The 14,933-nt window shown below is 43.0% G+C and overlaps 1 protein-coding gene across 7 annotated transcripts in view; it reads left to right on the top strand.

The window, feature by feature from the left end:
- The window catches only part of SUMF1 (sulfatase modifying factor 1), a 451,940-nt gene that overhangs the window by 67,717 nt on the left and 369,290 nt on the right, over window positions 1-14,933 (top strand). For all 7 annotated transcript variants that reach the window (XR_003435893.1, XR_003435891.1, XR_003435892.1 and 4 more), the window contains one exon: window positions 3,455-3,571. Coding sequence is in view for 4 of the 7 variants with exons in the window: in XM_027121447.1 (XP_026977248.1) it covers window positions 3,455-3,571 (117 nt within the window). In the remaining 3 variants the exon portion in view is untranslated. The remainder of the gene's footprint in view (window positions 1-3,454; window positions 3,572-14,933) is intronic.

Here is a 14,933-nt window from a genome sequence, read left to right as displayed (position 1 = left end):
GTTATTTGGAACATGACCAAATGATTCCAGAATTTCAACTGAAATAATAAACAAGTGAGAAAGACTGAGACACTGGAAAAGATGAAGGGTTAGGAGACACTTGACCTATGAGAACTTTTAAAATATTTTGAGCCATATAGTTGTTTTTTTTTTTTTTTTGCAGAGTTAATGTAAAAAAAAGAGTTGCATGAGAATATGTTGCCCTTAAATAGGCACATAGGTGCATATGTGTGTGCTTCTAAAATTCTATATATATGAGTTAGGTATATGATAAAGGTACCGACACAAACCAATGGGAACTGGATGTATTATTCAACAGGCAAAAGGCTAATCAGGCCATCTAGAAGTTGATTCTTCTCAAGTTTCCTTCAAAATCGCTTGTGCTATCATGGGTGCATAATTTTTTAGTCAGTAAAATGAGTGATTAGAGACCTTGGGGTCTAAACTATCTCAACCTGTTCTCAACCATTTCCTGGGTAAGAAGCCCAGCCAGTATCTCATGGGCCACCTTTTGTCGGCAAAACCGTGCTGCAGGATGAACAGAATAAGGTGCCGGATGAGGTTGCTCATGACACCCCAGGAAAGATGATAGTTGGTGCAGAAGCTGCACAGTGGCCATCACGTGGTTTGAGAAGGGCCTCGGCAGCCTGGAGGTCCCTCTTCAATGGGAGTCTGTGTGAAGTAGGGCCACTGCCCTTAGCCTTGAGGCCTACGGCATGGGCTTCTGGTGGACCACACAAATTATACTAGCGCCTGCCAGTGTTCATAAAAGGCCATGAGCAGCTGTACTGGACAGTTATGAATATTTTACAGCACTTAATGGCTACAGAATTTCTTGTCATTATTTAAGCACATGAGCCTCCAAGGAAAATAGTCATTTATTCTCAAGTCAGTGCACCTTTTCAGAAAACACCAGTTTCCGTATAAAATAAGGCTACTTTACAGATATTTCGAGTTGGAACATTTAACTGTGGGTTCAACAGATGTCTGTTTGGAGTATATTCAACAGAACTTACCTGAAGAAGTTGCCATAGAAGTTCCTAAGACAAAATTAGAACAGTTACCAGGAGCCCGCAAATAATCAATTGGAGAAACAGGACCCGTGGAGAAAAAAAGCAGCAAGTTATACAGAGGCCACTTCCACCTGTGTTTGGAATGAGACTTGACGAGATCTATACCTTTAAATTGGGACTGTTTACCCAGAGAATTATCTCAAGTCCTCCGTAGCTGCCTTGTTGTGTCCACAGGCCCTGGTCAGTTGAGAGCAGGAATTGAACTTTAATGATAGGATGGACTGCAGTGAAATAGCTCCCTCCCCTGCTATTTTATGTATTTTATTATTTTCACTCTGGTTGTAAACTGAGCAGACTATTCTGACCACAGTGAATTTGAAGAATTGGATTTGTATTTGGTTAGGCCTCTGTTGTACAGTTGTTAGTATGTTTTGGTTTTCATGCCTATCAGCTCATTCACCTGAAAATAAGCATGTTTGAAGTATTTCTCATGTACATTTGTCTTTTAATGAGCTTTCTGGAAGGAAGCTTTGGTTGGTGTGATTAATTTAACCATGAGCGTTTAAAATTTTTATACTCTCATGTGGTAATTTTGGGGGTGGTGACCTCCTGATTTTACCTCACTTAAACGTCATATTGTTTTAAGAGGGAAAACCCCTCAAACCTTTGAGTAGATGCTCTTATTTCCTCATGTTATGGTTTAACCGCTCCAGATAGGCTAACTTGCTTGCCCAGTGGTTGCTGCGTGTTGGCATATAAAGGGGACCTCAGGCTGACTGACCTGAGAGCCCCTCCACTCGTCTGCTCTCTGAGCCTGAGAAATGATTCCTTCTTCCAGAACGTTCGTTCCATCTCACTTGCCCTCGTGTCCCTTGCTCCTTCCCTTCTTTCCCGGAAACAACTTATTTTCTCCTTTTCCTTCTCTTTCCAGCTGTTATTCTGTCTTGCTGTTCCTGATCATCTCCAGATTCTTGAAAGGACATTGTATCCTCTGACCTTTCCTCCTTTACTGTCTCTCTGTCTTTTGAACTCTGACCTCAATTCCCACAAGGCACTTCTACCTTTGTTGAAGAGGGTTCACCTTCAGCCCGAAATCTCTCCCTCTTGGGAGTTCCTGCACCTTTTCTTTCATTATCTTACCTTACTCATCCCACCCTGCCTTTCAGGATTGGATTTTTAATTTTTGGTATCCTCCTCCTTTCTCCCTCATTAAAGCTCATTCATGTCTATGTCATCAAACCCTTCCTGCTTTCATTCGACACTCATGGAATTACTGAATGAAGCAATGAATAGGTACCACTGTTTCCATAATGAATGCTGAGTGAGGAAGCAGAGTGGTAAACGGTTTCAGCTTTCCACCTCGCCTGGATTAAGTTTTTTTTTCGGAGTAGCTTCATAACTTTGAAGTGCTCTGAATTGCCCAAGTGTGAGATGCTTCCATATTTATGTGTCAGTCTAAAACCTTCTGAAGCCAAGTAGAAGTGAATGGTATTCCTTTTAGTTCTATCTCATTAATTGGGAAAAAAAACATGGATTTAAAAAAATACTTTAAAAAAAAGAACCCCAAAGATAACAGTATTTTTTTCATTTAAAAAATAAAAGTTTTCTTCATGTATGAGAATTTCTATTACAATATGTTAGGAAAAATTTTGCGTCCCTAAAATAGCATAACTGTTCTGTACATATTTACTATTCAGTCAAAGATTTTTCTCTCCTCCTCCCCACCCTCCTTCTTACACAAGTGTTGCACTTTGGTACCATGTCTGTGACAGTATTATGTGGCAGACTGTCTGGTCTGCCTTTGAAATGTGATCAAACTACTTGCTGAAGAGCCTGTGCAGCTTACCTCATACTTCCACGTGCCAGAGATTGCAAACCCTCTATGTATTACAAATACGCTCGGTAATGAATTCACATTTTCTTTATAAAAACAAGTCCCCTCAGTGTTGCGATGATAACGACTGAGGCGTAAAGATAAGCTGGTGAGTTGGAAGGGGCTGGTGGAGAGGATAGAATTGGCTTGGGGTCTCTCAGTGCTAAAAAGACATCATGGCCAGCAGAGCTCAGCTCTGATGACAAGACTGATACCGGGTCTAATATGGTGTTTCTGTTATGCTTTTGAAGGTCTGAAGATGGTTTACCCCTCACTCCCCAGTCAGATACAGATTTGACTTATGACCAGTACTAGTCTCTCTATTAGGAATAATTTCATTGACTGTCCTACTATGTAATGTGAACTCTTCTTAGGTTTCTAAACTCCCTTTGAGAGCTCAAAGCTGAAGAATATCTTTGTTTCTACATTGGCCAGATTGTATTTTCACTGTTGGAATGAGAATTAATATTCATACTTTAAAGTAAGAGTTCTTTGTACATGTTTGTACCAAAGAGGTTTTCTAGACAAGATGAGTACTTTGACATTTCCCCCTTTTTTTAATTTTTAGGTTGACGCCTTTCCTCCCAATGGTTACGGCTTATACAATATAGTAGGGAATGCCTGGGAGTGGACTTCAGACTGGTGGACCATTCACCATTCTGTTGAAGAAACGATTATTAACCCAGTGAGTATCAGTCTCAGAGTATGTATTGTGAAGAGGTTACATCCATCCCCTGGGCAGGCTGTGGCAGCAATTTCATGTGTTTCGGGTATTTCTTTTCTATTGACGTTAATCTTGGAATTTCCCCAAAGGGATACTAAGCACTTGTCTCTCATTTCAACCTTAAAGCATTGTGTAGACATGTCTATGGACATTTCATATGCTGCTGGATTGCAATGGTATTAATGATTTGAGGGAATCTGTCTATAACTTTAGAAATTATTTCAGCCTCATAAATGTGATCAAAGTGAGATATATAAATAAGTATGCAAGATGCATTAATGTTTATTAATAACTAGTGAGATCCGGTAGATGGTATTTATCATCCAGCTAATTGCCTGAGTTTTCATTGGTTGAAATTTTGATTGAAGAGCATTGTTTGGAGAAAATGAGAAAGGATGTTTTCTGGGTGAATGTTGAATCAGGAAGTTGAGTCATTTCATGATTATTTGCTGAACTCCACAGTATGAACTCCACAGTTCAGTGCATCATAAACCTTGGGAATTGAGACAACCATGTTTAAGTTTTACCTTTTCTGGCATGGGAGGAATGTTGACTGCAGTCAGTGGACTACTGTGCCTCTAAAACCACGCTCTCCCAGCAGCATATACAAAAATTGAGATGCTACAAAAACTGGGCATGTGGGTGGGAAGTACTTCCTTTAAAAAGAACATGACTGAATATTTCTTGTGTAAACAGATTGGGGGGAAAATACCATTTAAAAATCCTATCTCTAGCAAACTAGACATTCATAAGTCAGATCCAAGAATGTATATTTATACCCAAACTAGCTAGACTGGGAACTTAATATGTTTAATTTTAAACCTTAACCTCTTGAAAAGGCATAAAAGGTAGTGATAAAGAAAATTAATTCTTTGATCTCTTCTCAGTAGAGTGTTGAACAGCTCAGAGTAATTGAAGAAGTTGTCAGCCTCTGCCTCGGGGCATTTTTCAGAATACGGGGATAAATTTGTGTGATATGCTTGACTTTTCTTCACAGAATAACATGTGGATTGCTCATGAATAATCTAGAGACAGAAATCTACTTTCTCGGGGGCAGATGAAAAAGCTGAGTTTTTCGGAAACTGTCATTTCCTCCTTGTTTTCCTTGTACTTTCTGGCAGGGCTGGTGGAAGTAGTGGTCAAAGACAACCCATCTCTCCAAAATGAGAATAAGGTTGTGAAGTTCTCAGTGGGTTTGTGGTTGGGAGACGCCATTCTCTACTGGCAAGATGTGACTTGGCGTTTGCTGTCAGAATCAGAAATAGAATTTTTTTCCCCCTCAGATTAAAGCATCTGCATGTTTGGAAGGGGGTGCACGAGGCTTCAAAATGCTGGCAAGTTGTGAATGTATCTCTCTGACCATCTGTTGTTGAGCTGAGTGCTTATTGGTTTCAGTTTTATAATTGCTTGTGTTTCTTCTAAGGATTTACAGAAAAATCCATATTTTTCTTGTTTTCCCCAGTCCTGGGCTCTATCTCAGATGTTGTCTTTGGTCTATAAATCATTCTCCTTGTAGGTTTCTCTCTGTCACAGAGGCCTCATTTGCTTCCTTATTTGACTGGGATAAAATTCAACAGTTTTGAGAACTAAATCCCAACTCCCTTGCAAACTCAGACTCTTTCATTGAAATCTTCACAGCTCTCCTTCATTCGTAGAGCCACTGCCTGTCTCTCATCTGCATTACTGCATCAGCTTCCCAGCTGGGCTCCCTGCCGTCACTCTTTCTGCTCTACTGCAGCTGTAATGATCTTTATAGAGGACACACTTAATGCTGTCACTCCTCTGTTTAAAATAAAGTACAAACTCTTGAACATGACTTCTGAAGGCTAAAATAATTTAGCCCTTGCTGATCTCTCAATGGCCACAGCTTTTTCTTCTTCTTTCAACATTTAATTATGAAATGTTACAAAAATTCGGACAAGTACAGAAAATAGCATAACAGATACCTATGATATCGACCATTTTGATTTAACGTATATTGACAGTATATTGTATTTACTATATTTCTTTTAGCTAAAGAACAAGAACAAAAACTAGTCAACACTTGATATTTGTCAGTATTTTTAATTTAAGCTATTCTGGTCAGTGTATAGTGCTATCTCACTGTGGTTTTTTAGTCATCGTATATGTATATTAAAATTTATTTTGGTGAAGTACAGTTGATTTACAGTGTTGTGTTAACTTCTGCTGTACAGCAGAGTGATTCAGTTACACATAAATATACACATTCTTTTTCATATTCATTTCTGTTATGGTTTATCACAGGATACTGAATATAGTTCCCTGTGCTATACAGTGGGACCTTGTTCATCCATTCGAGATATACTAGTTTGCATTTAGTCATCATATATTAAAGTCTGTATCTGACAACTCTCATATCTGGTCACTCTGTTGATCTGCTTCTGTTGTCTGTTGTTCTTGAATTTTGGTCACATCTTGTTTTCTCACATGCCTTGCTATTTTTGATTGAGTACCAGATGTTGTTTAAGAAAAACTGTGGTGATTATTTGAGATCTGGATAGTGGGATCTTTCTCTAGAGTGAACTTACCTTTGCTTCTGGAAACTTCTATTTCATATTAGCTTATTCCAATCACGAATTGAGATGATTTGAAGCTGAGCTTCAGTCCCTGTGAGGGCTAGTTGGGTACAGTTCTTCAGGGTACCAACGAACAGTCTAGGGGTTTTCCATGACTTTTCTTCCTTGTAGGGCGCCGAGCTCCAGGTTTTTCTTCCTTGGCCTATAAGTCTATGCAAAGTTCTTTTCAGCTTCTCAGCATTATAGCTGCTGCCATTGGAATCAATAGACCTCTGGGAAAATAGGCTCGTCTCTCTGGGCTTCCCTTCTCTCTGGGATTTGAGCCCTGCAGTTCCTCACAGCCCTGATAGTTCTCATCTGATCTGTTTAAACTCCCAATTGTCTTTGAGGTCTTTTTTCTTTTTTTAATTAATTAATTAATTTTGGCTGCGTTGGGTCTTCGTTGTTGCGTGTGGGCTTTCTCTAGTTGCGGGGAGTGGGGGCTACTCTTTGTTGCGGTGCGTGGGCTTCTCATTGTGGTGGCTTCTCTTGTTGTGGAGCACGGGCGCTAGGTGTGCGGGCTTCAGTAGTTGTGGCACACACGCTCAGTAGTTATGGCTCGCGGGCTCTAGAGCGCAGCCTCAGTAGTTGTGGCGCACGGGCTTAGTTGCTCCACAGCATGTGGGATCTTCCTGGACCAGGGTTCGAACCCGTGTCGCCTGCGTTGGCAGGCGTATTTTTAACCAGTGCGCCACCAGGCAAGTCCCCTCTTTGAGGTCTTAATTTATTTGCCTTCCTTCCCTGATGGCCTGTGTATTACCAGTGCCTAGCAGAGAACCTGGTACATAATAACTGGTCCTATAATAAAGCCAATTCCAGATACCTAGAATCAAGAGAGTTTGGTTACTCTTCATACTCCAGGTGTTTCAAAAGCAAAGGCTAGTTAAAAACAGATATTTTCAGGAAAAGCTTTGGACCAAAATACCCATGTGATTAGTAAACATTTCAACCCAGGAACTGACCTCTTCAGTGTCATGTGTATCTTTTAGTTCCAAGACTAAATCATAATGGCAAATCATTTTAAATCTTCTTTGGAGAGCTTAGGAAAAGTCAGTGCTCTGTATGCAGAGGCTATTCGGGGATTATCTTTTTCTTGTTCAGTGACTTCCAGGGAGCAAATGTTAATCATTAGTGTTTATTTTATTGGGTAGTCATTTATGGCAAAAGCAGGTGGTGGGAACACCTTGTGTGCTTTGTACACACAATCCTAGGAGAGACTGAGCTATTTGGCCATATGGAGTGAGGGTCAGTTTGGTCTTACCTGGTAGAAGGTTCTTGGGAGTGTGCATGCATGTGTGTGTGTGTTTTCTGGAACTACTTAGGGTGGCATCACCTCTTCCCACACAGATACAATCCAGAGTGTGGCTGTTGATACTACTGTTTTTTTTCACCCAATAATTATAATAATAAAAGATGATTTGTGGTTTTTTTCCTTTTCACTTACCTAACCCGGAGACCCTTATTAATCTGTGGCAGTGTGTGCTGCTTTCAATAAAAGACTATGTAGAGCTTATATAGCATCCTGATTTCCCACACCTGCATCCTCACTCGCACTACCCTGGTATCATGCTGACTTGTTCGCTGATGATGTGAAAGGATGGAGTGATCTATAATATCTTTCCCACTCTTAGAGGTACACGGTTTCATTCAGGCAGCTTTTTTTCCCTAAGGGAAAGAATTCTAGTCTTAGAATTAGTCACAGTAACTTGGATTATAGCTCTGCCACTTAATAGTAAAGGAATCTCTCTAAACTTAGAATATATCTTAAGTTTCCTTATCTACAAGCTGGGAATAACTATATCTATCTCATGAAATTGTTGGGAAGTTAGATTTGATAATGTTGTATATAAAAATACTTTATACCCCAAAAGTACTATTGTGGTGGTGGTTTACTCTTTTTGTTTAAATTATTTTTGGGTACCTAATTGGGATATTGTATGCTTCTGTTCAGCAGAATTAATGAGGAATGTTGGCCTTTGGAAGCAGAGGGGGAGAAAATGATGTTTATAAATAATGAATGCGTAATATTCCTCCTATCCTTATCTTTTGTTACCATAGTCATCCTTACAATGAAAATCTCACTTCACGGCCCATTAAAGTCCAATGGGAATAAAGTTTTCTAAAAAGTATTCCTCCTCTGAATGAATGCCTGCTGCTTGCCAAATTCTGTTAGCCAGAGATTCTGTTTGTTTTGTTTTTGTCAACGTGGAGTTTGGTTGTTCAGTTAGATTGTGTAGCTCTAGACATTTTGGGAAGTGTGTTCTGTTTTGCAAGTGTGCATTGCTGTGGCTGGGAATTGACCAAGAGGCTGTAAGCCCTCCTTGTCTGCCAGCCGTGGTTTGCAGTTTGCACTCTGCTCGTTTTGAAGGACACACATCTGAGCCCTTGCCCATCTCACAGGGCACATGCCAACCCTCTGACCTGAGGTGCTGGCAGGTGCCTAATGGCCAGTCCTGCTTTTGCCATTGGGTGACTGGACTTGGGGCCTGGACTTGCGTTTGCCCGTCCTCTAAACCAGCGATCCCCATCCTTTTTGGCACCAGGGACCAGTTTTGTGGAAGACAGTTTTTCCACGGACGGGGTGGGGGGCGGGGGGTGAGGGATGGTTCAGGTGGTGACACGAGCGATGGGGAGCCGAAGATGAAGCTTCGCTCGCTGGCCTGCCGCTCACCTCCTGCCGTGCGGCCCGGTTCCTAACAGGCCGTGGACCGGTATCGGTCTGTGCCCCAGGGGTCGCGGACCCCTGCTCTAAACTCCACATTTGGTTGTTTCTCTTCCCAATAACCCCTCCTCTGGCCTCCCACCACTACATGGATCAATGAATTTTGTACCGCAAAAATGTTAGACCCCTGGGGCTTCCCTGGTGGTGCAGGGGTTAAGAATCCACCTGCTGATGCAGGGGACATGAGTTCGAGCCCTGTCCGGGAAGATCCCACATGCTGCGGAGCAACTAAGCCCGTGTGCCACAACTACTGAAGCCCGCGCATCTAGAGCCCGTGCTCCACAACAAGAGAAGCCACCCAATGAGAAGCCCGTGCACTGCAGTGAAGAGTAGCCCCCGCTCTCCACAGCTAGAGAAAAGCCCGTGCACAGCAACAAAGACCCAACGCAGACAAAAAGATAAAAATAAATAAACAAACTTAAAAAAAAATGTTAGACCCCTGCTTAGCCTGTCTCCTAGCCCTCCTCTGCCTATGGCGTGAGCCTGTCCTTGTCTCAGCTGGGCAAGAAACAGTAAATACCACATCATCCTTAGTTGAGATTGCCCCACCCATCGGCAGCCTAATCAGTGGAGCAGGCATACCCAGGATGTGCTAGGAGGAGGAGTTCACTGAGGATTTTTATCTGCCGTAAGGCCTTCATTCACGTATTTTCAATGAGGACAGTTTAGAATAAATCAGTTTGATGTAGAAGTGACGGGGTATTCAAAATGAAAAAGGCATGAAAGTGTTAAGGAAGTTGATTTAAACTTGATAATAAATTACTGTGGTTGTAAATTATATTTAATAAATCCCAAAGGGAAAGCAGGGCAGTCAAAAATCATCAGTCTCTAGAGGCTATGCTTATAAAAAGAATTTTATCTTCTTCTCCCTAGTGGAAGATGAAAATCATTCTGGAGGAAAAGCTAATGTTTATCCATTGCCACTGTTCTTCGTGGTTCTGGAGCAAGGTTGATCATTCAACAACAATAACAAAAAAAACTGTTGAAAAATAGAAGGAATAAGCTTGAATGTATATGGCTCAGATATTTAGATCCTGTGAACACATTTTCAAACACATTATCCAAACACATGCTTCTTGCTTGAAAAGAGTGAATGCTAATCCCAGTTGCTATTTGGAAGGTGGTAAAAATGCTATTCACAATAATATTACCTTCACAATCTCATGTTACATCTCTGGACTCTTCCTGTTCAAATAGAGTGGGACACCCAAATGTACTGTGGCCTCCTCTCTTAGTTTGGAGGATCAGTGGATCTTGGAGGGAAGTGAAAACTTCCAGCTTCTACCCCTGCAGGAACCCTTTCTTTGGTACCCATGACAGCTATGGTCCTGCAGCCTCGAGCTTCAAACTTCCTGGGGCCAAGAATGCCCTAAGGTCTGGGGCATCTAGTTGTGTTATCAGATGTTCTCATTGTTTGATGTTCTCCCACGGACAACCAAATATTCCATCCCTGGAGTTTCAGCTCACTGGTACTCCTTCTGCAGTTGGTGGAATACAGAACACAGCTTCTGTCTTGTGCATGAAAGCTTTTCAGATACCTGAAGAGAGTCATAGCCTGTGCCCCCTTGTCTTTCTCTTTCTTGATAAACATCCCCACTCCTTCAGCTGCACCTTGAATAACTTGGTTTCCAATCCAGGGCAACCCAGGTTACGTTCCTCTGAATAATATGAGTGGTTAAAAAAGTCCCATTTTCTAAATGGGCATCTGGAAATGTACACAGCATTCTAGATGTTCCCTGATAGATGCAAATAATAGTGTGGCTGTCCTTTTTCCTCCTTGTGTGTCATCAGGTCCCAGATTGTGGTAGGAGTTAAAGGTTGAGCCAGTGGAATTCAGCAGAGCCAGGTTTGGACTTTATTACTGTCACTTTGGTTTACCAGGTGTGTGACCCTGGGCAAGTCACTTAACTACTCTGGGACTCAGGTTTCCCTCTTTCGTAAAGGGGGATATAGATTCCTACTTCATAGAGTTGTTGTGAGGAACTGAGAGAGTGTTTGTAGCCACTTAGCACAATGTTTGGCAAATAGCAAGCATACAATACATAGCAGCTTCTGTTTTCAGCGTGACCGGTTCTGTCCTCCACTGCTGGTTCCTCTCACTACTATGTGTAGTAGTGGGAGTAGCAACAGGAGGAGCAGCTTGTAGTAGCCAAATAAGACTTCCCTTTCTTCCCCAGCATATTGATTTTAGGCTGGGTCTCCCTAAATATTGTTGTTATGCAGCTGTGTTTTTTTTGTTTTGTTTTTTTTTTTTGCGATACGCGGGCCTCTCACTGCTGTGGCCTCTCCCACTGCGGAGCACAGGCTCCGGACGCGCAGGCTTAGCGGCCATGGCTCACGGGCCCAGCCGCTCCGCGGCATGGGGGATCCTCCCGAACCGGGGCACAAACCCGTGTCCCCTGCATCGGCAGGCGGACTCTCAACCACTGTGCCACCAGGGAAGCCCTGCAGCTGTGTTTTATGCATTTATTTTTTAAAGTAGTTTTCAAACTTCTTTGAATCTTCTCTTTATGTTATGTAGCTGTTTTTTTAAAAAATTGATTTATTTTATTTATTCTTTTTTTTTTTTTGGCTGTGTTGGGTCTTCATTGCTGCGTACGGGCTTTCTCTAGTTGTGGAGAGCGGGGCTACTCTTCATTGCGGTGCGCGGGCTTCTCACTGCGGTGGCTTCTCTTGTTGCAGAGCACGGGCTCTAGGCACGCAGGCTTCAGTAGTTGTGGCACATGGGCTCTAGAGCGCAGGCTCAGTAGTTGTGGCGCACGGGTTTAGTTGCTCTCTGGCATGTGGGATCTTCCCGGACCAGGGCTTGAATCTGTGTCCCCTGCATTGGCAGGCGGATTCTTAACCACTGCGCCACCAGGGCAGCCCCATGTAGCTGTGTTTTGAAATGTAATGAGGAGCCTATCTTTTCTGTCCATCAAATTCCATTTTTTTTTTAATGGGTTTCAACCTTCAGAGACTGCTTACAGACCTCATTGTGACTATCAGCTCTGTCATTTATGGTAGTGGTTTTCCCTTCCAGCTTCTTATAATCAACCAATTTGGCTGTGGTTTTGTCAGTGATACCACGTGAATGGGACGAGGCTCAAGGCAGAGGTCAGCCCCGGGGTCAGGCCGCATTTCCTGAAGACTTATACTGTATCATGGGGCCGTATCGGCTCTCGGGGATGCAAGGTGCATGAGACGGGCTGGCTATTAGGGAGCGCATAGGCCAGGGAGAGGGTGGGTAGTGATCAGGTACATCACGATGTGCTGCGGTGAGATTTGCTGCTGATGTGGTTGAGGTACGGCCTCCCTGAGCTCTTTTCTCTGCCAGTTGGAGCCGTGAAGCCTTCTCTGAGGAGGTGCCCTTAGAAAGGACGGCAGCAGTTGTGTGCCAGGTCCTTGGCATCCAGACACAGGAAGGACATGGCATGGCCTTGTGAGGAATTCATGGTAAGCAGAGAAAGGGTGTTCATTCCTTTATTTTCCTGCTGCTTTCAGTTTCTTGAAGCCTTGCCTTTTCCATACTTACGGTGAAAGTAAAAGTAAAAGCAGTGAGGGGTGTGTGTGTGTTTCTTTTAGTTTTGCCGCAGTGTATTTTTCTTCTGCTTATGGGCACAGTCGAGCTGTTTCAAGAATTTCTGTTAGCTAACCAACTAGGGGCTTTGGAGAGTGACTTGTGAATTGCTTTCCTAGTTTGGCATGCCCTGTAAAAGGGCTTTTCTGAGCTGTCTTTTTCACAGTGTAGAGCACTCCTGGGAGGGGGGAGCCATATGCTCTAAGATTGGGATGACAGAAGGTCGGCATAATGGGTCGGGGTTATAACAAAAACGTGACAGGCAAAGAGCAAAGCGTTTGCTGTCCTCAGTCAGGTTCTTCCTGCTGCGCTGAATAACAGAACCGTGGCCTCGTGATGGAAGCACAGGTCAGCAGCCTGGGTTTCCGTCTGAGATTTAGCTTTAACATGTCAGGGGCCTTAGGTGAGTCGTCGTGCCCTTGTCTGGCTTACTGCTTCATCTGTAAGTTTTGCTGGGGATGTAGCAAGCCGTTCCTAGGGTACAGTAAATCTGGACAGCAGCCCTGGAGTCTCGTGCTGGCCTGGAAAACAGGCAGCGATGGATGAAGAAGCTGGTAGGAACATGGTTAAGAGGACAGGTTTAAAAATGATTCACACCTCGTTCTACATCCTAGTTTTGCCACTGATGGCATGGTGGCCGTGGGAGAAGGGGGTGACATCTTTTGATTTTGTTTCCTCATCTATAAAGTGGGAGTAACGATACAATTTAAGGACATTGGGTTGTTCTGAGAATTCACAAGAGATTCAAGCACATGGCACTGTACCTGCATGGTAAGCACTACGTAAACGAGAGCTGATTACTTTCCAAGCACCCCGCAGTTGGAACATTTCCATTTTGAAAATCCTTTCCCCTTTAGCACATCCTCTTGTTTATTATACCAGATTATGTTCTTTTCTTCCATTTGTTTAATAAGCATTTATTGAGCACTTGCTTTGTCCTAGGGGCAGACATAAATGTCACACCATCCTTGCCTACAGAGAGTTTGAGTTTCACAGTCCTTAATTACGGTTCCTTTCTCCCATGATACTAGGAAGGCTTTGCCCCACTGACACTTAGGAAATCAGAACTGAAGCCCAGGTTTTTGGCTTCCTTTCAGAGGTTGTTTATTCCTTCTCTGCCCTTCTGTTTACCTGGAAGCGGCCACGGGGAAAGGAGGGTGGGGGCTTGCAGAGTCTCTGTCACTTGGGTCCCTTATTTATTTGGGTCCACAGCTGACAGGCCAAGTCTGAGCAGCATTTCTGGACAGAGGCGAGTACTTGCCAAATGGAAGAAGCCTCCATTATGGGTCTGTTGCACAAGGTTTTTCTGTCCTTTCCTGGTGTGGTTTGCAGAATGAATCGACAGCCGGAAGTGCAGGCGCTGTATCCAGAGCCAGAGCCTCTGCATCAGGCTTGGCATCCTGGCTTCCACCTCCGTGGGCCTCCCTTCCCATCTCCTTCCTGCTCTAGGCCTTCCTGGACAGATCGTTTTTCTTGGTGTTGCAGTGACTCCCTCAACACTCCCCCAAGTATCTCAGCCCCTAATTTACACTTAACATTTCCGGCTAAGGCCTCTGTCTCATCATGCTCGACAGTCAGCAAAGGTCAGTGCATGTGTCTATTCTGGCACACAGAATAATTCTCTTCTTCACCATTTTTCACATACGACAGTCTATAGTTGTAAACACGTTGACCACAGCACTCCTAAACCAGAGGTGGAATCATTGCACACTGTTTGGGAAGAAAAAGTGTGGTCTCTGTCAACCTGGAGACAGTCCCCCAAGCCCTTGTGCACTCTAGCTTTCTAGATTATTACAGTAAAATGTTTGGGTTGCAGAAGAAGAGGTATGCCTCAGACCCTTGTCCACAGCCTGAATTTACCCCAGGGCTGCCCAGTGCTTTTGTGAGGATCCAAGTCAACGTTCTTTATACTTTACATTTATATTTGGGTTTTTTCTCCTTGAAGAACTCAGAGTCGTCTCTGTCTCCCTCCCTCCCTCTTTCTCAGAGGCTCTTCTGTATTTCTCATACCCGCAAAATATTCCTGATTGTGGAAAAGGAGACATGTGGTTTTAGTCTCATTTCTTATGATAATTCAGGGAGTGGAGAGAGGTTCTCGCTTTGTCCCAGATTTGGAATTTGATTTGCAGAGTCAGGATTAAATCCCAGGTCTTCTGATCTTGAGACTCATACAGTATTTACCCTACTCCAGATGTTACTTGAAATACAAAACTTGAAAGGCTACTTACTTCCTTATAGTATCTTACCACAAACTCCATACACTAAGTCAGGAATTTCAGAAAGTGTTATAAATATGAAAGTTAATTTAAGAGATGTGAATTGCTATGTCATACAGTGGCTTCTTCCAGAGCAAGGGAGAGGCAGTGAATTATGCCTATGGTTTTTTATATCTTGAGATTTTAAATCAGTTTCTTGTCCTTTTACCTTCCTAATCTCTTATTTCCACTAAATTGTTCTTTAAAAGTC

Source organism: Aethalodelphis obliquidens, unplaced genomic scaffold, assembly GCF_003676395.1.
Source record: "Aethalodelphis obliquidens isolate GAN/ISIS:26980383/991018 unplaced genomic scaffold, ASM367639v1 scaffold22, whole genome shotgun sequence".
Lineage (NCBI taxonomy): Eukaryota > Metazoa > Chordata > Mammalia > Artiodactyla > Delphinidae > Aethalodelphis > Aethalodelphis obliquidens.
This window is presented reverse-complemented; position numbering and strand designations above follow the sequence as displayed.